The sequence below is a fragment of the Corylus avellana genome, chromosome 5 (genome assembly GCF_965113065.1).
Source record: "Corylus avellana chromosome 5, dhCorAvel1.hap1.2, whole genome shotgun sequence".
Classification (NCBI taxonomy): Eukaryota; Viridiplantae; Streptophyta; class Magnoliopsida; order Fagales; family Betulaceae; genus Corylus; species Corylus avellana.
Genome location: NC_142494.1, coordinates 17,258,336 through 17,281,723, shown reverse-complemented (window position 1 = coordinate 17,281,723; position 23,388 = coordinate 17,258,336). Strand labels below are relative to the sequence as shown.

The following is a 23,388-nucleotide window of genomic DNA, read 5'->3' as shown; positions in this document are numbered from 1 at the left end:
TTTTCAAACCCGCAGGAGTGCAGGTCGGGTAGCAGAAACGGTCGAAATTCGTCCCGATCCGACCCGTGCCCACCCTTACCTAGAATTAATAGGTGGTTTCAAAGGGGATGTGGATTCTCTGAGGAGAAAAATCTCTTTTGCTTTATACTTCTTTTGTTTTATTGTGTTGAGCAAGTGATTCTCTGTATTTTAGTCCCTTCTCGGCATTGATACTATTGTTACTTTTACTTGTTTCTTGGTGTTTTATTTTATTTTATTAGTATTATTATTATTATTATTAAATAGCTTTAATTTTTTCAAATCACTAATTTTTAATAACTTTAAGGGTATTTTGGAGAGAAAAATGTAAAAGTGTCTGATTTAACATGGGCCCGGATATCACCTTTTAGTTCGAGGGGGCTAAAGTATATTTTCTTTTACTTTTTCTTTTTCTTGTTTATTTCCTTTTTTGGTATTATTCTTTTTTTTTTTTTTTTTTTGGTGCCGATATAATACTTTATCATTAGAAAAAGACACATATAACACTATTGTTCGGACACCTCAACAAAGTAGAGCGTCCAACGCAAAAAAAGAAAAAAAAAAGAAAAAAAAAAATTGTGGAGTGGGGAGGGGTGGGGGTGGGTTATTGGTAGAGTTTATAAAGGTAGATTCAAGAGATGATGAACACTACTATCACAACAGCAGAGCTAAAGAATATAAACAATATTGCTTCTTCTTTTTTTCTTTTCTTTTTTTTTTTTTTTTTTTTTTTCATTTATTTGTATCCACAAATGTGAAAATGGACGACCAAGCTTTGAGCGTCGATCTATTTTGGGATAGTAATTGTGTATTAGTAACGTGTTGTGACATTGATATTCAAACTCAAGATTTCTAAATTTTAGGGAAAACTTCATTTTAACCTCCTGAACTTTCATCCGATTTTACAAATCCTCATAAACTTCTAAATCTCTCATTTTGGACCTCTAAACTTTCAATTCCTCTCAATTAGAACCCTTCTGTTAAAAATACAAAAAAAAAAAAAAAAAAAAACCAAAATGTCCTTGATTTTTATTTATTTTTAAATAAAAAAAACTTTTTGAAAATTAGAATTTTATACGAAAGTCAAGGGTATAAACGTCATGTAACGTTTAAAATTTGACGGAGTGGTCCATATTGAGAGTAATTAAAAGTTTAGGGATCTAAAATGAAAGATTTAAAAGTTCATAGGATTTGTAAAATCGAGTGGAAGTTCAGGGGGTTAAAGTGAAGTTTCTCCTAAATTTTAATGGGTGAGGCCCAATACATATAATATTTAATTGAAATGAGATGAATGGACAGATACAAGGTTCGAACTCAAAACCTTTACTTAGATACTATACTAAATTATTATTAATCCCAAAAACTCAAGTATGAAGGAGTAAATTTAATCATTTAATATTAAGGAGATGGTTTACTATTGGTTTTGCAGATTTGGGGTGGAATATGGTGATTATCTCCTATTTTCCTGCAGTAATGGGGTGTGGTATATATTGCTAATCCTCCTATTCTATGGGATGAGGTTGTTATTGAGGGATTGAAGACAAGAAATTGAGAGCAAATTTATTTAGACTTGGTTTGGGAGCAGGTTTTGAATGAACGCTTGTGTATGTAGTAGGTGGGGTTGGTGTTTGGCTTTGATTTGGTTTGTAGATTGTAATGATTTTTTTTTTTTTTTTAATCTAGATTTTAATGAATTTGGTTGTCTATAAAAGTTGCTTATTCATCCAAAAAAAAAAAAAAAAATCTGATAGAAATGCTTTTATTTATAGTTGCAAAGAGATAAGTTAAATCCAAAGTTCCAAAAGATTTGATTTTGTTGGTTGTGGAAATCATGTTAAAAGTACCACTCATATGATCTGCAGGTTTCTCTAAAGATAACTCTTAGATAGGATGATCATTTTGATCAGTCAAGAATGCTTTAATTATCTGTACATAATCAAAATATGAGAGAGAGAGAGAGAGAGAGAGAGAGAGAGAGAGAGGCATTGTATATAATCTAAACCAATTTGATTATCTGCATTATTATGATAATAATAATAAAACAACAACAGAAGAAGAAGAGGAAGAAATCAACCACTGAAAAAGAAATACTATGGTGAAAAATAACAGAGTAAAAGTTACACAACAATAAGAAAATGAGGTGAAGCCAATCAGATAGAATCAATCCAAATTCTGAATGAAAAACTCTCTGGAATTCTATCGATTCTCAGAAGCATGCGTCCAGTACACAGCAACAACACAAGGCAGCACAACTGCACATCAAACAAATACACTAATTAATTAAATCACAATATATATATATACCACTCTAATTATCTGAAAAATAAATCAATAATATCCAACAAATAATGAATGAATAAAAGAAAAATAAATATGAGGAAATAGAGAGCTTACCATCCCTTCCAGAAGCCATCGCCCCTAGACTTGGTTTCCACCGGAGGAGGAGGATTCTGAGAGTAAGCGGAGCCATCTTTTGTGGGATACCCTGCCGGCGGTGGAGCCACCACATAATAAGGACCTTGTGCAGAAGTAGGAGGATATGCCGCTGAAAATGATCAAATACAGAATTCAATAATAAACTCGATCATAGAAAACAAAAATAATACAATCAATGGAACAAAATATGTGTCTTTTGTTTCTTCTGATCAATGTTTTGAAATAATTAATTAAAAATTTTGAAACTAACATTACAGTAATCTCTATTATCGTGCCCAAACTTACCACCCGGACCCATAACAAGCTTTTGAAGATCAAACTACTTTCCTTTTTTCCCTTTTTTTCCCGTGAATATATATGAAGGAAATCAAATCAAATTCTACATGTATTTAGAGATGTAGAGCTATATATATCAACATGACAGAGATAATATAAGGGTGAGACAGGTTTAGCACAACTCATTAAGATTAATTATTTTATTTAAAATTTCAACTCAAATATAACTATATTTATCTTATCTCCTATCACAACGTGCAAGAAAATCCTAAAAAAATAACACCCCAAAAAAAGGAAAAAAAGCTCATCTCTCCCATAGATTAAACGAAAAACAGGCTAGAAAACGGTATTAACTAATTAAATATATACCTGCAGGCTGAGCTGAACTCATGATGTTTGAAAGCTCTTGATCAAAAAACCAACAAAAAATATATATGTAAGAAATTGATGAAGATGAAGATGAAGAAAACAATTGAGAGATTAGGTTTTATATATATACAAAGCAAACGGCGGATTGGTTGCTGCTTCTTGGAAGACTAGGAGGGCGGCTTTACCGCGTTTGCGGGGTTTAACTGAGACGACTGGCCGGTGGCCGGACTTTGCTCCATTTATTAATGCATATATCGCTTTCTTACGCGTCAGCAAAGCTGACTCATACCGACACGTGGCATACATTGTCATCTTTTTCAACTTTTTCTATTTCACACGGAACTTACGAGAAAACCCTTTTTTGTATTTGCCCCTCCATCTCTTCCATACTCTTGAGGTAAGCGTGTGTCTGAATTATGCAACAATAGTTTTGTTACAGATGTTGGCAATACATTGGCTAGAGATGTTGGAGTTGAATTAATTGGTGTATGGAATGTGTATGATTAGATTATTTAATATAGAGTTTAATCTGTTGAATTCATTGGCATGTGATGCACATTTATTTTAATGGCCGCCACACTATCCACCTCACCAACTAACTTAATTAACATGCCTACCATGCCTTGTGGCAGTGGCTCAATATTAATCCAAAAAAAAAATCATTCATCGAAAAATCAATATTTTAGTAATATTAGAATTCTTCATTTGACTGCCCCTCATTTAGGCTAGTGTGATAGTAATGCAACCATTCACATTGCTTCTAATTCCGGCTTTCGTGAAAGAAAAAATCATGCATATAAAGGTCTCAAAAGGGTAGCTTAATCGGCTGTGGATCACGTCTAATGAAGCGGAGGTCATTAGTACCTTAAAGGGTACTTTTTTACTTTAAAAGCCTTATTTCACAACGCAATTCTAAATATACTCTAAGAAAACTGATGTTGGTGTTTGACTCAGAGCTTTCGTATTTCCATTAATTATAACAGTTTACAAGTTATCAAAACGTTTATCTACAACAGACAACGACTCTATCTACACAAGTAATTGTTATTCAGTAGAATTGTGGTTCCTTCGAACATTCCTATCTTGTTCATCCTTCTCAGGTGTTGGCTTTAGAGATGTCTTCTAAGATCTTGGGATAATTCTGTTCCAATACCCATACAGTGGCATCATCAATCCAGTCATTAATCATATTTTTCACAACCTCAATTGATTAATTCTAATTTTTATAACATATGGTTTGATAAGATTTTTATCTTTTGGACCATTTTTATAACTTGCTGCTATATCTTCTGCAAATATGATTTTAAAGATCGAGTTGGGCATATGAAATCTATTGTATCTCAGTACTGCCTCATTATTTAAGACTTCATTCTTTGGTAGGGTGTTTACTTTGAAGATAAACCAATTTATTGTGGTTTGTTAGGGAAAAAATATGCCCACCTATTTATACTTATTTACCATTTTGCTATTGCCCACTCATACGGTGACACGTGTCACCTTGGTTTATAAAAGGAGAAAGGTTCCCCCTTTCTCCTTAACTTTGTCTCTCTTGATCTCCCTCTCCAGGAGACTCTGAACTCTCTCCCACGTCTCCCTCTCTTGAGGAGACTCATGTTTTCTCCATATCCTTTACCTCTCTCCCTTTCACATATCTCATTTTACACACATAAATTATTGAGTATTTGGGGTATATCATAGCTATATATTTCTATCCAAATATGAGATGTTGACTTGAGTGTCGGAGGGTCTTCGGTGCCCCAACCAGAGACCTATGACCGTAATTTTATTTTGTAGGAACACCATAGATGTACATGAATTTAACTCAAAGCTTGATCGGAAGAAATATCGCAGCCTAGCAATACTGTGGACCAAAAACTGCACCAACATGGTTGATCCTGGGATTGTTGTTAAAGATGAGAGTGTGGATGGTGAGCAAAATGAGCAGCTGTTAGAATTTGTGTATCTTTCTAGAGATCAGAATGATTATGTAATGATAGTGAGGGTACTGTTTTTGTAAGGTGTTCGAATGTTTTGTTTAGAAACAGAGTGTTTATAGTGAATATTCTATGCGCGCAATGATACTATTTGGTTGGAATGAATTATGCAATGATCGAATTTCCTCTAGTGAATGGAAGTATGTATATATATATATATATTCCCCTGAACAACATGAAGGGGTTAAATTTTAAGTTTCATTCTAAATGAAAAATGGACTGGATTTCTCATTTATGCTTCGTGCCTTCTGTAAAAAGAAGATGCTTCTATAGCACTGTACGTATTTGAGTTAGAAAAATTTTCTTCTGCTGTACTGTTGAGCAGGTGATTCTCTGTATTTGAGCCCCTTCTCAGCATTGTTACTCTGGTTGCTTTTACTTGTTTCATGGTGTTAATTTTTTACTTCCTTTTTTTTTCTGGACTGGGGTATACCCCTATACCTTTTTTTTTGGGTTGTGGAAATCATGTTAAAAGTATAATTTATTATGTGATCTGGTTTTCTCTCAAGATGGATGATCATTTTCATAAAATAAAAAGGATGTTCAAAAATATAATGTGGAGTACATTTTATTCCATGTAATTACTTAATTCCTAAAAGTGGCTGAGAATTTCTACAATAATTGTTATTTTTATAATTAGCACCAATTCCAAGTCTTCAAATTAATAAGATCCTAGCTAATTCATATGCAATGGATAAAGTGCAGCTAACTGAGTTGAACTAGTCTCAAGTGTCAAGTGTAAATAGAGTTATAAATAGAAACCAAACCCCAAAGATTGAATTGGGCTGATTTACCAAAATCTCAAGTGTCATTGTAATTTTACACTAAATTTATCTAGCTAGTGCGCGGATCAACCGGTTGAGGTCGGCCGGTCGGGCAAGTTGAGATAGAGAGAGAGAGAGAGAAAGAGAGGCATTGTATACAATCTAAACCAAGCAGTAAACCAATTTGATTATTTATCTACATAATAATAATAATAATAATAAACAACAACACGTGAAAAAGAAATACAATGGTGATAATACCAGTGTAAAAATAAATAAAGTAAAATAAAATAAGAAAATGAAGTAAAGCCAATCACATGGTCGACTTTCACATAGAAAGAATGATTCTAAATTGTGTATGAAAAACAATAAGAATGGTCGCTGGAATTGTATGGATCCTGATCATCAGAAGCATGCGTCCAGTACACAGCAGCAACACAAGGCAGCACAACTGCACAGTAAACAAATACGACACAAATTAATTATAAATCACAATATATATATGCCACTCCTTTAATTATCTGAAAAACAAATAATGAATGAATAAAAGAAAAGAAACAACAGGAGATAGATAGATGGCTTACCATCCTTTCCAGAAGCCATCGCCCCTAGACTTGGTTTCCACCGGAGGAGGATGATTTTGAGAGTAGGCGGAGTCATCTTTGGTAGGATACCCAGCCGGTGGTGGAGCCACTACATAAGGGCCTTGTGCAGATGTAGGAAGCTGATCACTTAAACTCATGTTTCAAAGGTAGCTCTTCAAAAACCAACAAAAGATATAGATGTGTATATGCAAGCAGAAAGATAAAGAGAAGATGAAGATGATGAAAACAATAAGAGATTAGGTTTTATATATATACAAAGAAAACCGATTAGGTAGAGTGGTTGTTGTTTCTTGGAAGATCCATTGGAGCAAGGGCGGCTGTAGCGCGTGGCCACGTATAAGAAAGAGGACTTGGCGCCACGGTGGCCCATGTGGAAGCGCGCTGGAGGTATATAGCAAAGACTAGGAAGGAAAGTTCCATTGGAAAGCAGGCCAATGTGGTGGAGCTAACTACTTTACGTTCCCACGTCTATATATATATGTATATTAGTTCTTTCTTACGCGTCATGCTGATACATGGTGGCCAACACTTGGACTACATTGTTAAGTTTTTTGTTTGCATGTGAACTTTTTCAACGTGTTAGATAGGACGGAACTTTCAAGAAATCCTTTTGGCATTTGTCCCTTGTCACGTCCCTTCTATTATGTATCAAAAGTTGATGGCGGTTGATGGTGTTTCTTAGTGTTGAAGTAATTTTTGGTACCGCCGGTGATGGAATACTGCAAAACAGTGAGAATATCAAACGATTCGTCAGTTCAAAGAGCAGAGAGACTCTGTGTTACGCGTCTAATTTTAATACCTTATTTTAGGATTAAAATATTAGAGATAATAAGTTATTATAATTTGAATATTAGAGATTATACAATATCATTAAAGATAATATATTATCATTAGAAGTAGTTTATTTCTATTAGTCTTTTATATCTATTATGTTTTGTAAGTCTCTATTTAAAGAGACCTTATTTATTAATGAAATTAAGCAAAGATTAATAATATTCGGCTCTTGAGTTGATATGGGAGGCATTAGGGCTTTGTTTGGTAATGGGGATGGGGTTGGCCCAAACACGGTTCATCACCATTTTCCAAAAAAATCAACATCAAAACATTCTAACTTTTTTCACTTTTAATATCAAATCATTTACTTTTTATTATTATTCAAATAAAAAAATCACTACAAAACAAAACTTTTTCACTTTTCCATACCACTTTTTCATTTTTTTTATACCAAACATTCTTACTTTTTTGCACATCAATCTACATCAACTGCAGTGTTTGGCCATCCCATTTGCCAAACACCCCCTAGGGTTCCTCGAACTATCCTTATTTATCTGTTACGGTGTTAATTTGATCAATTAAGCCCGTAAAACTCCGGTGCTTAAGTTAACACTCTTATGTGTAATCAAAATATAGCATGAGTTTAGGGTTATTGAGAAAGGATTTGATCGACCCCTTTACCTAATGTGCTGCGTCCCTTATATAGGGTTTTATGTAACTGTTTTCAGTCATTACACGTTCCACGTTCATATGATGGCTGATAGATCATGGTTTGTCCACATTCAGGTAGTGGTTGAGAGATAATTAGGCCCCGTTTGATTTGCATAATAGACCCTAGAATTAAATGTCTATTCTGATGAAATAATCATTATTTCATTTGGTAAGGGTCGATTCCTAGGAATAATTTCTCGTGGGAATAACTAATCCCTTACATACAAGAGTAGCTATTTCTCTAAAAAAAATTAGAAGAATAGTTATTCCTAATTAAGAGAATGGACAAGGTTTTCCAAAAAAAAAAAAAAAAAACTTTTTAAAAATTTTCTCTCGAACTTAAAAATAAAAAATAAAAAATAAAAACAAAATAAAAAAGAAAAAATATTATGGGTGGCTGGCCACCCACAATAGGCCCTAGTGGTGGCCAAGCCCACCCTTGGAGCCCTTTGGGAGTGGTCACGGCCACCCACAAGTGCCGTTGAGGTCCCCCCGATGGCACCGGCCGGGGGTGGTCGGCCACCCACACCTTCAACTATTTTTTCTTTTTTCTTTTTAATTTGAGTTTTAAAAAAATTAAAAATCATATAGATTTTTTTAGTAATTTTGGTTCAATTCCAATTATGAAATATGTGTTGTGACCAAACTAAAAAATTAGAATGATTATTTCATTCCAACATCTTCTATTCCGAGCAATACCTATTCCTTTTCCTAATGAAATACATATTCCGCAAATCAAATGAGGCCTTACTCTTTTGCGCATTCCTAAACGTAACTAAGCACATTTTTTTTTTTTTTGGCAGATGTTGGAGTTGAATTCATTGGTGTATGGATATGATTAGATTCTTTAATATAGAGTTTAATTAATAAAGAAAGTGCTGTAAATCTCTTTTACTGGCCACAGTGCAATAACCATGTGATGATAGACAACGAACTTAACATGAATTATGTACCTCAAGGTTAATCCTAGGCGAACGTTCAACGTTTGACCTATACGATTTTTGTCTGAGAAGTGTATTAAATTTTTAGCCACCTTACTAATCCTTATCCATTCCCCACGGCTATAAATAATACACCACCCCCTTTAGCTTATGTCCCTTATTCTTGCATTCCAGTGACCCTGAACTTTGAGAGAGAGATTTTAGAGAGAGAAAGAGAGTGACTACAAGAAAATTGGTCTTTAGCGACCATATTTTTAGCGACGACTCAAAAGTCGTCGCTATTTCTCAATATCAGCGACGGCAATTTCTTGTCGTCGCTAATTCCATAAAAAAATGTGTTAACAGCGACGACTAGATGTCGTCGCTGATATATAGTCGCTAATGGCGAAATAATATTTTTCCCCATGCGTGAAAAGGCGCTCCAAAAAAATTGTAACGGGGGTTCAGATCATTAGCGACGACCCCTGTCGTCGCTAATAAGTATTTCAATTAGCAACGACAGTGTCGTCGTGAAATAACGAAGGAAAAAATCGAAATCTTAATTAGCGACGACTATGTCGTCGCTAATTAATTTTAATGAAATTTCTGGCGCGATTATTAATTTCATAAGGGCGCGGGAGAGACTTTGGCTGCCATTTTTACCCAAAATTTCTTTGATACCATTTTGGACGGTTAATGAATAATGATAATACCATTTTGAAAAGAAGCCCTAAAAGAACACCTTTCGCATTCTCTTTTGTGACACAGCAGCTTCCTCCTCTGTAAAGAAACAGAGCAGCTTCCTCCTCCCTCCACGGCAGAATACCCGCTGGATTTTTGCTGACGGTTTCTTCAGCTTTCGCCTTCCTGGTATAAAACTTCTCCATTCTTATGATTTTTGTATTATCACCGAAATCTCCTTCCTTGTAATTTCATATTTACGATTTTTATGATTTTTGGTTCTATTATCGTTGCTCTTCTCTTTTTTTATGATGAAAATCGGTGCTTTTTTGGGTATACACTTAAATAAGGTAAACTGTTGACCTTTAATGAATTTTTAATCAAGCCTTTTGCAGAATCGCAGATGAGACAAAATGTGTAGGAGAAATATAATATGTTGGAATTGTGGAACCCTCTTTTTGTATGATAATGATTGATACTATTTTTTAAAACACCACTTTTTGTTTGCTTTTCCAGATTGTTCAATTTAAGCCACCCATTTTGGCACTTCAGATTTGATTCATGGGCCACCATACCTGTCCAAGGACAATAAATTTGTGTGCCATAATATGTGTGTGTGTGTCTGTGTGGACTAGAAATCTAGTGAAACCACCCAAGTGTGTGGACTAGAGATCTAGTGAAACCACCCAACTGAGGAGCAAATTAAAAGCTTAAACAAAAGAAAGCTATTGTCAACAGCAGCTCCATTGTCACAAGCATAGTGCCAAGAAGCTAAAAATATGGCTTTAGAAGAAACAAGTGGGATGATTTTATTGAATTGAAGAGGCATGTTAGAGTAAAAGATTCTCAGAAAAAGAAAAAGAAATACATAAATTCCACACTTGGCTTTAGTTAGTCTAGTAAAAGTTGTTGCTTCATATGGGAACCTTGACCATTTTGTTGACAATATTTCTCTATAGCCAGATTCAAGCAATTTGTGAACCACCTTTGCAAGTGGCTCACCACATAAAAGTTTCCAGTACATTGAAAACAATGCTTGCCTTAATGCAGCAAAAGTATTTCTAACATCAAGTAGTTGATTACCCCTTGATACATATTGGTATCTTCAAATTGTTTGATGCATAGAATGAATATTTATGAAGTTCCGGGTTCCTTGTTGACTGGTGATGGAATGAAGGTTAGATAGTGTAAAGATTAAAAAAAAAAAAAAGCCTGGTACTCCAAGGTTATGTTACTTGAAAGATCTAGGGCATTTAATTACAAATTTAGTGCGCTATGGTGCCTTTTGATGCTCAAATCCTCCATGGACCTTGAGTTCTCCTACCAGTTGTAAATTATATATTGTTTCTTTCATGTATGAGGAACTTCTCCACGTTTAGGCTTGTGGCAATTGTTTAGTACATGTTTACCTCCTAGTGAAATGTGGTATATAAAATTGAGCCATTGGACCGACAATTAATTGAATTTCTCCAGATTTGTAGTGTGGCATTGATGCCTTTTATTTTGCAATGGAGTCCCCCGTCCTCCCTTTGTTGTTCAACTCCATGAAGGGTTAAACACATTATTTTATTTTTTGCCTCGTCTATGCTGTTTTTCTATTTCAGGGTTTATGTTATATTCCCATAATCATGTGTTACGCCCAGCTTTCCATTACATCACTATCACTTTTTTTTCTCCTTTCTTTAAGAAATTTTTTGTAAGTACATTTAAAATTTTCTCCAATCTTGTATATTTTTTGTAAGAAATTTTCTCCAATTTTGTAAGTACATTTGAAATTTTTGTTTGTAATTTACCATTTAAAAACATAACTATTTGTGTAGTGATACTTTTAAGTTATGTTTGAGACCGTGTGTTTGAGACCCACTACTTTTATGTTATCTATGATTTATTAGTTTTTAAGTGATATGTGTTAAAACAATTGGATAACTCATGTTAGTAAAGGCTTAGGTTTTCAATGCTACAGTAGAATTTGAAACATAGATTTATTAAAAACTAATACTAATTTGATCTTTATTCGCTCCATCCCGTTGTAGCTTGCTTTATAAACTGCTACGAAGACTATATTTGAACAAACATCGAGATGGATAAGACTTGGATGCAGGAAACTCATAGATTTGGTGAGAAGTATTCAAAAGGTGTTGAACAATTTGTTCGTATGGCACGTGGTCACGTGGATGAGCTTAATAGGATCAGGTGTCCATGTCGCAAGTGTGCGAATCGTTATTATAATCCTATAGACAAGATGGAGAATGATTTGTTCATTAACGGAATTGATATGAATTACACCCGGTGGGTATTTCATGGGGAAGAAGATCTATTTCGTACAAATTTGCATGTCGATCATGATGATGAGAATGCAAGTGCGGAGGATATCGATGATGTTGAAGAAATGTTAAATGATATCCGTATGGGTAGATTTCCGAATGGTAATATAGGTGAATCATCTACTACTCACTACAAAAATTATGTTGATTAGTAACGTGTTAACTATTCATTACTTTTTGGCACGTTACAAATTAGTAACGTGTCAAAGAGTGACACGTTACTAATTATTTTAGTAACGTGTGAAATTCCACACGTTACAAATTTGTAACGTGTTAGTTTGACACGTTACAAATTAGTAACGTGCCAAAATGACACGTTACAAATTAGTAACGTGCCAAAATGACACGTTACAAATTAGTAACGTGCCAGTTTGACACGTTACTAATTAGTAACGTGCCAAAATGACACGTTACAAATCTGTAACGTGCCAAAATGACACGTTACAAATTTGTAACGTGTCATTTTGGCACGTTACAAATTTGTAACGTGTCATTTTGGCACGTTACTAATTTGTAACGTGTCAAACTGACACGTTACTAATTTTTTGTCAAATTAATTAATACCATTAATATTATTTGGTTACATATTTGTTATTTTAAAAATATATATATGTATTTAAAAAAATACTAGCAACTCTGTATATATAGTCTAGAATATTATTTCTAAGTTTAATTATCATTACAATATGATAAATATATCAAATGGAAAGCTTTATCTATATACTAGTGTAGTAATATGAATAATTTAATTTGTACATGAGCAACAATTGGATCTCTTCGTAGCTACTTTAGTATATGTTATTATAAAATGGAACAAAATTATTATGAAAACTAAATAAATCATTTTAGTATATGCATGTTGTCAATTTATTTAAAAATTTGAAAGAAAAAAAACAAATCTTGAAACTAGCTAACACTCACTTTATAATATCTCTCAAATTAAATATTGCATTAATATCTACTCAAACTACAAAAAAAGTTTGTAAAGTAACCCTTTTTGAACTAAAATGATAAAAATACCCCTATAAAAAATGTAGGGAAAAATACATAAAATCAAGAAAGACATTATTAAAAAATTGGTAACCCATTTCAGCGAGTAATGGGTTAGCATAATTATATGACCATGGGCGGACTCACATATACCATTGGGGGGCCCCAAAAGTTTTAAAATTCTTCTTATACTATGTAAAAGACAAATTATATATTTCTATGTGATTATGTATTTATTTAAGTTCGTTTCCTCAAGTCGAAACAATATAGTTTTAGTCTCTGTATATGACAATTTTATACATCCGGATGGAAGAAGTTTTTCCGACACAATTTTTTATAGAATAAAATCCTAGTCCAACAAGTGTTTTTCCGGCACTATATATATATATTTTTCGACACAATATACATTTTTTGACACTATATATATATATATATATATATATATATATATATATATATATATATATATATATATATATATATATATTTTAAAAAAAAAAGATTAAAAAACTATTATTTTAGCAACTTAGTAACGTGCCATGTGTGGCACGTTACTAAGTTGGAAAATATTATTTCTTTTGAATTTTTTTTCCCCTGCTGCACGAGTACCAGCTGCTTCTCCTCCAAAGTTCTCCTCTTTTTCCCTCTTCTTTTTCTTCTTCCTTTTCTTTCCCTCCAGTCCAGCGCGCCAGCACCGTGTATCCCCTCCCAAACAGTGATTTTTTTTCTCTCTTCCTCCTCCGGCCGTTTGGTTCTCCTCCGGCGTTGCTGCATTTCTGCTTCTAGCTCCTCCCACGTGTGCGCCCTGCCTCCTCTCTCCCCCGCTCGTTTCCTCTCTTCTACGTCGTTGGCCGGCGTTGTCTCCATCCCGGCGGCCTCTGTCACTCCGGCGGCGTCGAACCCAGGTGACTCTCCGACACTCTCCCCCTCTCCAATACTATACTGCAGGTATATACTCAAATTTCTCAAATTTGATGTTTGAGAAATTTGATATAGGAGTGAAAAGAAACCCATTTTAATTTCTCAAATTTGTTTAGCTTTTGTTTGATTTCCTGCAACCATTATTGTTTGAATGGCATATTAGGGGATTTTTTTGATATTATTGTTTGATTGATTTAGGAATCTTAAAATTACTGTTTGGCAGCTAAGAAAGCTGAGGAAAGCAAAGGAAAAGGAAAAAAAAAATCACCTTGATTAATTAAGGTTTAAGTAGTTTTCTATAGATTATTAATTAGTTATGCATTCAAGTAGTTGAATTTTTTTTCTTTTACAAAATTGTTTGCTCAAAAAACAATTGCAGTCCATTTTATTATAAAAGGGGTTTTCCATTTTATATTTTTATTTGTATTGTAGTTGTTGCCTGTTGGTTGGTTGCTTTCTTTAATTGCACTCCATTTTGGGTTCTCTGAGTTTGCTTTGCGTTTGTGGAATTGATCTGTTTGATTGATCAATTTGCAAAGCTGACAAAATTTGCTGGTTTCAACAGCGGTTGATATGTAGGCAGAAAGATATGAGAACCATGTTCTTATTCGTGTGCTGTGTTTTGTTGTTGTGGGTTGAAATTCAATTGGTTCTTTCTGGCTGCTTTATGAGATTATTATATATCTAAAAGAAAAAAACTACGACTTGTTTGTGATTCAGGTTCAAAAAATGTCTTTCTTGCCAATCTTGAAATAATAAAAAGAAAAGGAAAAAATATCTGGAGAAAGACGTGGAATGTTGGATTTCGATTATAATAACAAGAACAAAGTTTCTTAGCTTGTAGATTTGTTCCAGGACCTTGCAAGGGCAATGAATAGTTTCCCCCCTTTCTCTTTTCTATGTTCTTATGCCATATTAATTTTCTTTTTTTCCATTTCATGTTGTGGTTTATGTGTTCTACATGGTCCTGATGATTTTTTTTTTTTTTCCTTCAATTTCTTCCCCTCTTTGTAGTGACTGGAGTTCATGGAAGGACATTTGGAGTTTGGACGCTTTTAACTTGCACCCTTTGCTTTCTTTGTGCATTTAACCTTGAAAATAAGCCACTTTATTTGGCTACCTTCTTATCATATATGCCTTTGGTCATTTCTTGACTGAATACCTAATATATCAGACAATAGCGATTGCAAATCTGACAACTGTTGGCATCTTTGCAGGTATGAATGTTAATGATCAAATTTGCTATATTTTTCTATATGTTATACCTTTTTGCTTTGTATTTGGGTTGAAGTTGCCTGGTTATTTCCTACTTGTATGCCCTGTTTTGTTTTGTTTCTTTGTTTTTCTTGTTCCTCTGCTTGGTCATAAGCTGGACTCATGGAAAGGGCATAAGCCTCCCTCCCTCTCAAATAATAATAAAATGAAAAGAAAAAGAAAAATCCAAAGAACTTCAGGCTGAAATTTTATTATGCTCATGACCTTTTTTCCCAATTTTCTGGTTTTCAAGTTTTCATTGACAACAAATTGATTACTGTCTTGCCCTTAAATTTGGAACATTCTTCATCTAACAAACTTATGACCTTAAATCTTCAACTAAATACACTTTCGTTTTTAATCAGGCACGTCGATAATATATATATATATATATATATATTTTGTTTGATTTCCTGATATTCGTATTTAATAGTGTATATATTGTATGTCATTTAAACATATATACCATTAAATATAATAAAATTTGATCCGAATCATAAATAGATCCTCTCCTCTTTTGGTTGATTTCATAAATTGGCATGCATATTTCGAGGTTTACTTCTGTTTGTCGCCATATATATATATATATATATATATATATATTAGAATGACCAAATCCGGTTTGTTGAAAACATATTATAGAAAATGCAGTTAAATGCCAATACAACCTCTATTTTTTCTAATATTTAAAGTTAAGACAAATATTAAGACAAATATTATTAAATGGGAATCCTAGCATGTGATCCATTAAATTTTTTTATTCTCTTCCACCGATCGATGTTGGAAGAGAGTAGTGTATTTTCCTTGAATACTGTAAAAGTTACTTGAATGGTTGAGGCTAGTGTATCTTCATTCCACATTCATTCATTTTTTTATTTTCAATTTAGTGCTTTTGTTTAGGGTCGTCATAAATAACAAATGTAGTTAAATTAATTAGTGGGCAATATTTTCGATATGGTTATTACAAAACTAACTTCGACTTACTTAATGTACGTAGTAACGCTATGGACAAGAGTTGGATGACGAAGTCTAGGGGTACGAAGGAATACAGAGACGGGTGTAAATCATTTGTAGACTTTGCAGTTAGGAATTGTAGAACTCCAAATGGACTTATTGCGTGCCCTTGTAAGATGTGTCGAAACAACAGGAAACACCCGCCAGGGTTGGTTTACGAGCACTTGACAGGGGGGAAAGGAATGTGGCCACAATACCAACAATGGATTTTTCACGGCGAGAGGCCTGTAAGAGCTCCAGTTGAAGACGCTCATTTGAACCGTCCGACCGTACATGCGGGTGAAAGCGGAGAACAAGGTGGAAATATGCACAGCCTGTTGCGTGATTTATTTGGCATGCACGAAGTCAGGGAAGACAATTGTGAGCATCAGGTCGAGGTGGAAGGTGAGGAAGAACACATTGTGCATGATGAAGCCGATGAATGTGACGTACGAAAGTACGAGCACTTACTTAAAAACGCGAACCAGCCACTTCATGAGAAGACCAAACACAGTAAATTGAGTGCTACTGTACATTTGTATAACTTGAAGTGTGTGGGTGGAGTTAGTAATACGATATTCTCAGCTTTCCTAGATTTCATCAATCAGTTGCTTCCTGTAGATGATGGGGGTTTGCCCGGTAATACATATGAGGCGAAAAGGTTTCTAAGGGATATGGGACTCGGGTATGAGAAGATACCGGCTTGTCGTAATAACTGTATGTTGTTCTGGAAGGGCAATAAGGATTTAGAATTATGTGTTAAATGTGGAGAATCTAAATGGAAGGATGAAATCTATTTAGACGAGGATGGGCAGCCCATAACGTCGAGTAAGCGACGTCCAATGAAAGTGTTGCGGTGGTTTCCAATCATACCACAGCTACAAAGGTTGTTTATGTCGCAGCATACTGCGCTCCATATGAGATGGCATGCAGACGGCCGCACAAAAGATGGTGTGTTGAGACATCCGGCCGACGGTGAAGCGTGGAAGTCATTTGATAATTTATATCCGGATTTTTCAGCGGACAGCAGGAATGTAAGGCTTGGCCTCACCTCAGATGGGTTTAATCCTTTTGGAAACTTGAGCACATCCTACAGTATTTGGCCTGTAATGCTAGTACCATACAACTTGCCTCCTTGGATGTGTATGAAACAAACTTCTTTTATATTATCTTTGATTATTCCAGGTCCAAGTTCACCTGGAATAGATATAGATGTTTACCTGCAACCTTTAATTGAAGAATTACATGAACTATGGAATGTAGGGGTACAAACATTTGATGTCTCCCTGAAAAAGAATTTTATGCTCAGAGCACAGTTGATGTGGACAATTAATGACTTTCCCGCATACGGAAGCTTGTCCGGGTGGCCCACCGGGGGTGGAAAGGCATGCCCTTGCTGTATGCATGCAACAAAGTCTAGACGATTAAAATACGGGAAAAAATTTTGCTTTATGGGGCATAGGCGATACTTGCCCATGGATCATCCATGGAGGCGGAACAAAAGAACTTTTGACGGTAGCCAAGAACTAAAATGTGCCCCCAATGTGCCAAGTGGAGATGAAATTCTAAAACAGTTAGAAGGGATGGTATTTGGGGATGAGAGCGCTGGTAAGTCAAAGCCCATTGATAAATCAAATAGGAAGAGGACTCATAATGATAATGTTGTGTGGAAGAAGAAAAGTATTTTTTTTAGGTTGCCGTATTGGAAAGATAATTTATTACGGCACAATCTTGATGTTATGCACATAGAAAAAAATGTGATGGACAACATAATAGGCACACTATTGGGTATCAAAGGGAAAACAAAGGACAACCTTGAAGCACGTAAAGACTTGCAAGAATTGGGTTTGAGACCTACACTTCATCCGTTCACGGCAGATGGGATAATCTATATGCCCCCAGCTTGTCACACGATGTCCAATGAAGATAAAACTAGTTTCTTGAAAGTTCTTCGAAATGTTAGGGTACCCGACGGATATGCCTCGAACATTTTCAGGTGTGTACATCTTAAAGACCGATCGATTTCGGGAATGAAGAGCCATGACAATCACGTACTGATGCAACAACTTCTTCCTATTGCATTGCGTGCTACGTCACTGCCAGATAAAGTGGTTAGACCTCTTGTTGAACTGTCTGCAATCTTCAGAGGCATTTGTTCGACGGCATTGACTGCGGAGGATATGAATCGTATTGAGAGTGATGTCTATATCACTTTGTGCAAGATGGAACAGGTATTTCCACCTGGGTTTTTCACGAGCATGGTTCATCTTGTCGTGCATCTTGTCCGTGAATGCCGCTTCGGTGGACCTGTACAATATAGGTGGATGTATCCGGGAGAGAGGTAAAGTTAATTCGACGCAAGACTTACATTTTTTCTCTCTTCATTTATTTTAAAACAATTAAATCCAATGATTGACTGCTTTGATATGTAGGAGCCTTGGGGGTTTTAAATCTAATGTGCGAAATAAAGCGGCTCCTGAGGGCTGCATTGCGGAGGGGTATATTGCAACTGAGTTGGTGACATTTTGCTCTCATTATTTAGATAACGTACCGACATTTCACAATAGGCCGCAAAGAAACCCGGATGGGTCTAAGGGGGCTGGGACACGAGTCGACCTCGACAAACGCACATTGACTCAAATCCACCGTTATATTATGTTTAACTCGGAAGAGTTTCTCCAATTACGGATGTGAGTCGGTTTATAGCATAGAATGTTCATTTATCTTACACCCTTAGTTGTATCTTATGGTTTTCATATTTAATTTGAAATTGTAGGATGCACATGGATACACTTAGGGAACCGAGAATTAGGGGGCGACTCACGGATGATCAGTTGGAAACCCAACATGTTGAGCAATTTTGCCATTGGTACCGTGACTACGTAAGACTAATGTCATGTGTGCCTATTAAATTTCTTGTATTTGATTCTTATTTCTATTCCCTCAACAAACTAACTATGCGACTTTAATTATATTATACTCGCAGGTCGATCGTTTGGACGATCAACGTAGGAATGAAATGGGTCAGAAACTAGTAATACATTGTAGAGGGCCGATGATCTCAGGAGTCCAGTATAATAAATATGTTGTGAACGGCAAGTTGTTTCGTACGGTTGCACATGATGTGGGAAAGAGGTCGCAGAACAGTGGGGTGTGCGTGCTAACTGTTGATGGCCAAATATACTTCGGGAAGCTAACCCAAATACTTGAGGTGGAGTATTACGATAGGACGAAGTATGTTATGTTTAAGTGTGATTGGGCGGACAACACATTGGACAGGGGATATAAGGTGGACAAGTATGGCTTAACATTTGTGAACTTTAAAAACCTTGTCCATACGGGAGAGTTGATTACTGATGAACCGTATGTGCTGACATCTCAAGTGGAACAAGTTTTTTACGTCGAAGATGAAAGGAACCCAGATTGGGCTTGTGCTGTAAGGACAAAACCTAGAAACATATACGACGTTGGTCAGGGCGAAGGGCCTCATGATGATCATGTCAACTACCACGAGAGTGAGCCACTAGTATTGAACAGAAATCATGATGATCCGCATGATGACGTCGAATACGTTCGACAAGATTTAGCACCGATCGAAGCGTATGTTATCACATTATATTTCAATATTGTGTACATGTTTGGCTTTGTTATATATTTATACATTGATTGTCATTCATTGGTTTGTTGGTGTATATTTAAACATTTATTGTATATCTAATACATTGTATAGATTACTAATCCCGCGCTCGTTTATTTCGCAGGGTAGTATGAGTAATCGAGGGAGGACAAAAAGAGGACGAGGGACACCGTCTTCTACGCGACAGACTACGGGTGGACGTGGGTTGAGACTGTTCGACCCTAATGACAATGAGGCGCAGGACATTGCTATGCTACTGCGTCAGCAGCCAGGGTATCGACCGATACTTCCAGAGCATGTAGACGAGCCACCCCCTGCGACACATAATTATATCTTCAACAATAATGAAGATATTCCAGGCTCCTCGAGTCAAGTAGACCCAGATTTGCTTGACCCATCCCGTCGGACAGGCCTTACCCAGTTCGGGCAATCTCCGGATTTGCAATCCCCGCCAGCAAATTTGACCCAGCTGGGTCGGTTGCTGCACGACTTTTTTGATCGCCCACCACACAGCATAGCACGCTTGGATGATAGTGATACGCAGGCCGATGAGGACATTGAGGTGGAGACAGCTGACTTATTGGACGGCCAGCCTGCTGGACTTGCTGGGCAAGTGTTGGGTATCAGCGAGGTTCGGACGATAGGTATGTATAGTAGTCAATGTTGAAATAAGTATGTATTTGTTTATATATTTTATTCTATTTATAAGCATTCACTTCCGATTAATGTCGGTATTTTTTAATTTTTGTGTGTTAAACATCAATGCAGATTCACAGAATAATATTGAAGTGTTGCATATAAATACGTCGCGCAAGGTATGGGACATCCCCCTTGGGAAAAGGATTGTGATGGAGTATAATGGATCGTGGCAGCCAGTAGGACTAAGCGGGTCAAAATTTAGACGGGTGACGGGCAAGACTGTGAGGGGCGGGGCTTTCCTTAGGATATCTGACGACTGGTTGAAGGTACCCGACAACACGAAGGAGGACTTGTGGAGCTCATTGATGGTATGTGAAACGTTACGAAATTCTCAATTTACAGTCAACTGTACATAGCAGTTATTTGACTCACTGGTACTAACGATTAATTGATGTACATGTCATAATTTCTCAATTTGAAACTTATGCAGACGCAGTTTTATATCCCGCCTGGCTTTGACATTGTGGCGATCAAGAAGGACGCATTCCGTGACATGGGCGACAAGTTGAGGCGTTGGAGACATGACTTTAGAGCGAGAATCCATATTCAACGAGGTGAGACGCCTACGATAGTGAAGCAAAGGATGTCCCAGCTCCTTAAAGACTACAACACGACAGACGTGGATATATTGTTGGAGCAATGGTGTGATCCCGCGTATCAAGTAGGTTACTAAGTTAATTTCAATTGTGTAGTTTCAGTAACAGTTTAATATTATAAAGATGTGTCACAAATTAATAACGTATATGTGTTGTGTACGTGTAGGACTTTGCTCAGCATATGAGAGAGATACAAGCCAAGAATAACACACCACACTGCACTGGCTCGAAGAGCTTGGCAAGGTTATGCAATGAGGAGGTATGTCTGTCATTTACCATTTATATACATATATATGTCATCATTAATTTAATATACATACTAACATATGGATTGTGTTGTGGGTTTTTAATTGCAGGTAATTAATACGGGCATAACTCTTACTCGAGCGAAGGCTTACATCAAGACTCACCGAAAGACAGACGGTAGCTTCCCAAATCGGGTGGTCGAGGAGAGAGTTGTATGTTGTTTACACCCTTCATCTTTTTATTTGTATTTGTGTATAGAAAATTTATTTGTGATGGACAACATAAATAACAATGATTTGATGTAATGTAACTTACAGTTGTTGATGGAGGAGCTAGTGGAAACCGATCCTGCAGAATTGGCAGACGCTCCTCATGGGACCATTCGGTGGGCACCAAACGACGTATACGCCCAAGTGCATAACTCTAAGCCAGAATATGCGGGTCGTGTTCGGGGGGTTAGTAAGAATATTCTTCCTACGCACGGCAACATCTACTCTTACTATAAACCATCCTCACAGAACCCAAGAAGCTCAAATGTCCCGGAAATGATTGAAAGAGCACTCGGAGCTGAAAGGGAGCAGCACAAGATAGATATGGCTGCACAGTTGGCACAGCAGAGGTCTGAGATTACTGCGGAGTTTAGTGCACTTATGGCTGCACAGATGGCGGCGTATGAGGCCCGACTTCGTGTGCTTGAGAGCTCGAGACATGTCTCCGAGCCAGAGGTGACCAATGTTAGAGCTCCGCCAGACTTAGAATCCCCAGTCCGTGCGATTGTGAGGTCCTCAGTAGCTAGCGGACCAGGTAAAACTATATTAGTTTTTGTTTCTCTTAAAGTAATACGAGTAACTTCTGAAATGGATATCAATTTAATAGTTAATAAATTTGTTTGGTAATCACACTTTGTTCATATGTTTTTGGAATACATGCATGTGTATAACACATTTATACGGTAATATGTGTAGATGACGTAAGGCTAGAAGCTGAGGATGACAATCAAAACGAACACCCACAACGGACCCCGAGTGGACAAAAGTCTCGCTTATCAAGACATTGTACCACTGGTTCAGCAAGCCCGTATGTATACATATGACTTCTTTCGCGCCAGTTATTATCGAATATTTATAAATAGCGTATATACTTAACTCAAAATACTTGGAATTAGGAATACAAATTAATATGTGTTGTGGTTGTGGAAATGCTGGATACGCGTAGATCATATATATGCTTTGTAATTTTAGATCATTTTCACAGTTTGGATTATCATTGAAACTATAGCGTTGTACTCTAAGGTGTGTGTTGGCAGTGTAGCTATAGCGTTGAAGTTATTTATCGTCTGTTTATTCACTTCACTACTGTTAAATATTGTTGAGTATGACGTTTGTATAGTTTGACGAAGTTAGTCGCTTAGGACTTGATGATTCCTGATTGATTGTTCGAGTGTTTGTTTGCTGACTAATTGTTGTGTAATCATTTGCAGTGAGTGCGGAGAGATCGACCCGTTATGATGGTGTTCACCAGATTTTTTGTTGGGGTGTTTATACGTAATGTACTCGAGAATCACTTAACTTGTATGTTTAAGGTTTTGTTAATGTATATGTATATAGTTATAATTTATTTGTGAGACGCCTGACATAATATACAACAATGTTGTTGTATATATATATCAATTTTTGTGGACATGAAATGGATATATGTTGTGGGGAATGTTGGGATAGGACTTGAGATGTGGACAATGACGTAATATACAACAATGTTGTTGTATATATATATATATATATCAATTTTTGTGGACATGAAATGGATATATGTTGTGGGGAATGTTGGGATAGGACTTGAGAAATGGATGTATGTTGATAGCAATTGATGATGTATGGTGAGAGCAATTTATGATGTATGATCAGGTGTGTACAAATAAACAAAATTTGGAGAAATTAATTTAAAATTTTTTTTTTTTTTTCATGCACAAATTCGTAACGTGTCAAAAACTGACACGTTACTAAGTAGTAACGTGTCAGTTTTTGACACGTTACTATACTATTGTTGACACGTTACTACTTAGTAACGTGTCAATTTACTGACACGTTACTATACTTAGTAACGTGTCAAAAATTGACACGTTACTAAGTAGTAACGTGTCAGTTTATGACACGTTACTAAGTATAGTAACGTGTCAGTAA

The 23,388-nt window shown here is 36.0% G+C and overlaps 3 protein-coding genes and 1 long non-coding RNA gene across 4 annotated transcripts; 2 read left to right on the top strand and 2 right to left on the bottom strand.

Annotated features, from left to right (window-relative positions):
* Nucleotides 1-2,019: 2,019 nt before the first annotated feature.
* LOC148585865 (protein CYSTEINE-RICH TRANSMEMBRANE MODULE 9-like) lies at nt 2,020-3,295 on the bottom strand. Its single transcript, XM_088516945.1, has 4 exons — nt 3,230-3,295; nt 3,100-3,135; nt 2,413-2,563; nt 2,020-2,270 (listed from the first exon to the last, which is right to left on the bottom strand). The coding sequence occupies exons 2-4, from the start codon at nt 3,119-3,121 to the stop codon at nt 2,225-2,227; spliced, it is 219 nt and encodes a 72-aa protein (XP_088373071.1). The 5' UTR covers nt 3,122-3,135; nt 3,230-3,295; the 3' UTR covers nt 2,020-2,224.
* A 2,802-nt stretch (nt 3,296-6,097) lies between these two features.
* On the bottom strand, nt 6,098-6,816 carry LOC148585864 (protein CYSTEINE-RICH TRANSMEMBRANE MODULE 9-like). Its single transcript, XM_088516944.1, has 2 exons — nt 6,442-6,816; nt 6,098-6,308 (listed from the first exon to the last, which is right to left on the bottom strand). The coding sequence occupies exons 1-2, from the start codon at nt 6,597-6,599 to the stop codon at nt 6,263-6,265; spliced, it is 204 nt and encodes a 67-aa protein (XP_088373070.1). The 5' UTR covers nt 6,600-6,816; the 3' UTR covers nt 6,098-6,262.
* Nucleotides 6,817-16,041: 9,225 nt separating this feature from the next.
* On the top strand, nt 16,042-21,833 carry LOC148585863 (uncharacterized). Its single transcript, XM_088516796.1, has 12 exons — nt 16,042-16,348; nt 16,397-18,371; nt 18,463-18,720; nt 18,807-18,912; nt 19,017-19,660; nt 19,761-20,311; nt 20,436-20,674; nt 20,797-21,027; nt 21,129-21,221; nt 21,319-21,420; nt 21,526-21,663; nt 21,783-21,833. Exons 1-12 carry the CDS (start codon nt 16,042-16,044, stop codon nt 21,831-21,833), a joined length of 4,695 nt encoding a protein of 1,564 aa, XP_088372922.1.
* LOC148585862 (uncharacterized) lies at nt 21,834-22,834 on the top strand. Its single transcript, XR_015912053.1, has 3 exons — nt 21,834-22,012; nt 22,174-22,285; nt 22,689-22,834. It is a non-coding gene; the product is annotated as an uncharacterized LOC148585862 (long non-coding RNA).
* Nucleotides 22,835-23,388: the final 554 nt, after the last annotated feature.

Bases quoted from the DNA above. Each gene is read 5' to 3' on its own strand.
- LOC148585865 (XM_088516945.1), bottom strand. From the start codon at position 3,121: ATGAGTTCAGCTCAGCCTGCAG. The intron at 2,564-3,099 runs GTATATATTTAA...GATCATTTTCAG, and splicing joins GAGTTCAGCTCAGCCTGCAG to CGGCATATCCTCCTACTTCT. The intron at 2,271-2,412 runs GTAAGCTCTCTA...TTTGATGTGCAG, and splicing joins GATGGCTTCTGGAAGGGATG to TTGTGCTGCCTTGTGTTGTT.
- LOC148585864 (XM_088516944.1), bottom strand. From the start codon at position 6,599: ATGAGTTTAAGTGATCAGCTTCCTACATCTGCACAAGGCCCTTATGTA. The intron at 6,309-6,441 runs GTAAGCCATCTA...TTTACTGTGCAG, and splicing joins GATGGCTTCTGGAAAGGATG to TTGTGCTGCCTTGTGTTGCT.
- LOC148585863 (XM_088516796.1), top strand. From the start codon at position 16,042: ATGGACAAGAGTTGGATGACGAAGTCTAGGGGTACGAAGGAATACAGA. The intron at 18,913-19,016 runs GTAAGACTAATG...TTATACTCGCAG, and splicing joins GCCATTGGTACCGTGACTAC to GTCGATCGTTTGGACGATCA. The intron at 20,675-20,796 runs GTATGTGAAACG...AAACTTATGCAG, and splicing joins ACTTGTGGAGCTCATTGATG to ACGCAGTTTTATATCCCGCC.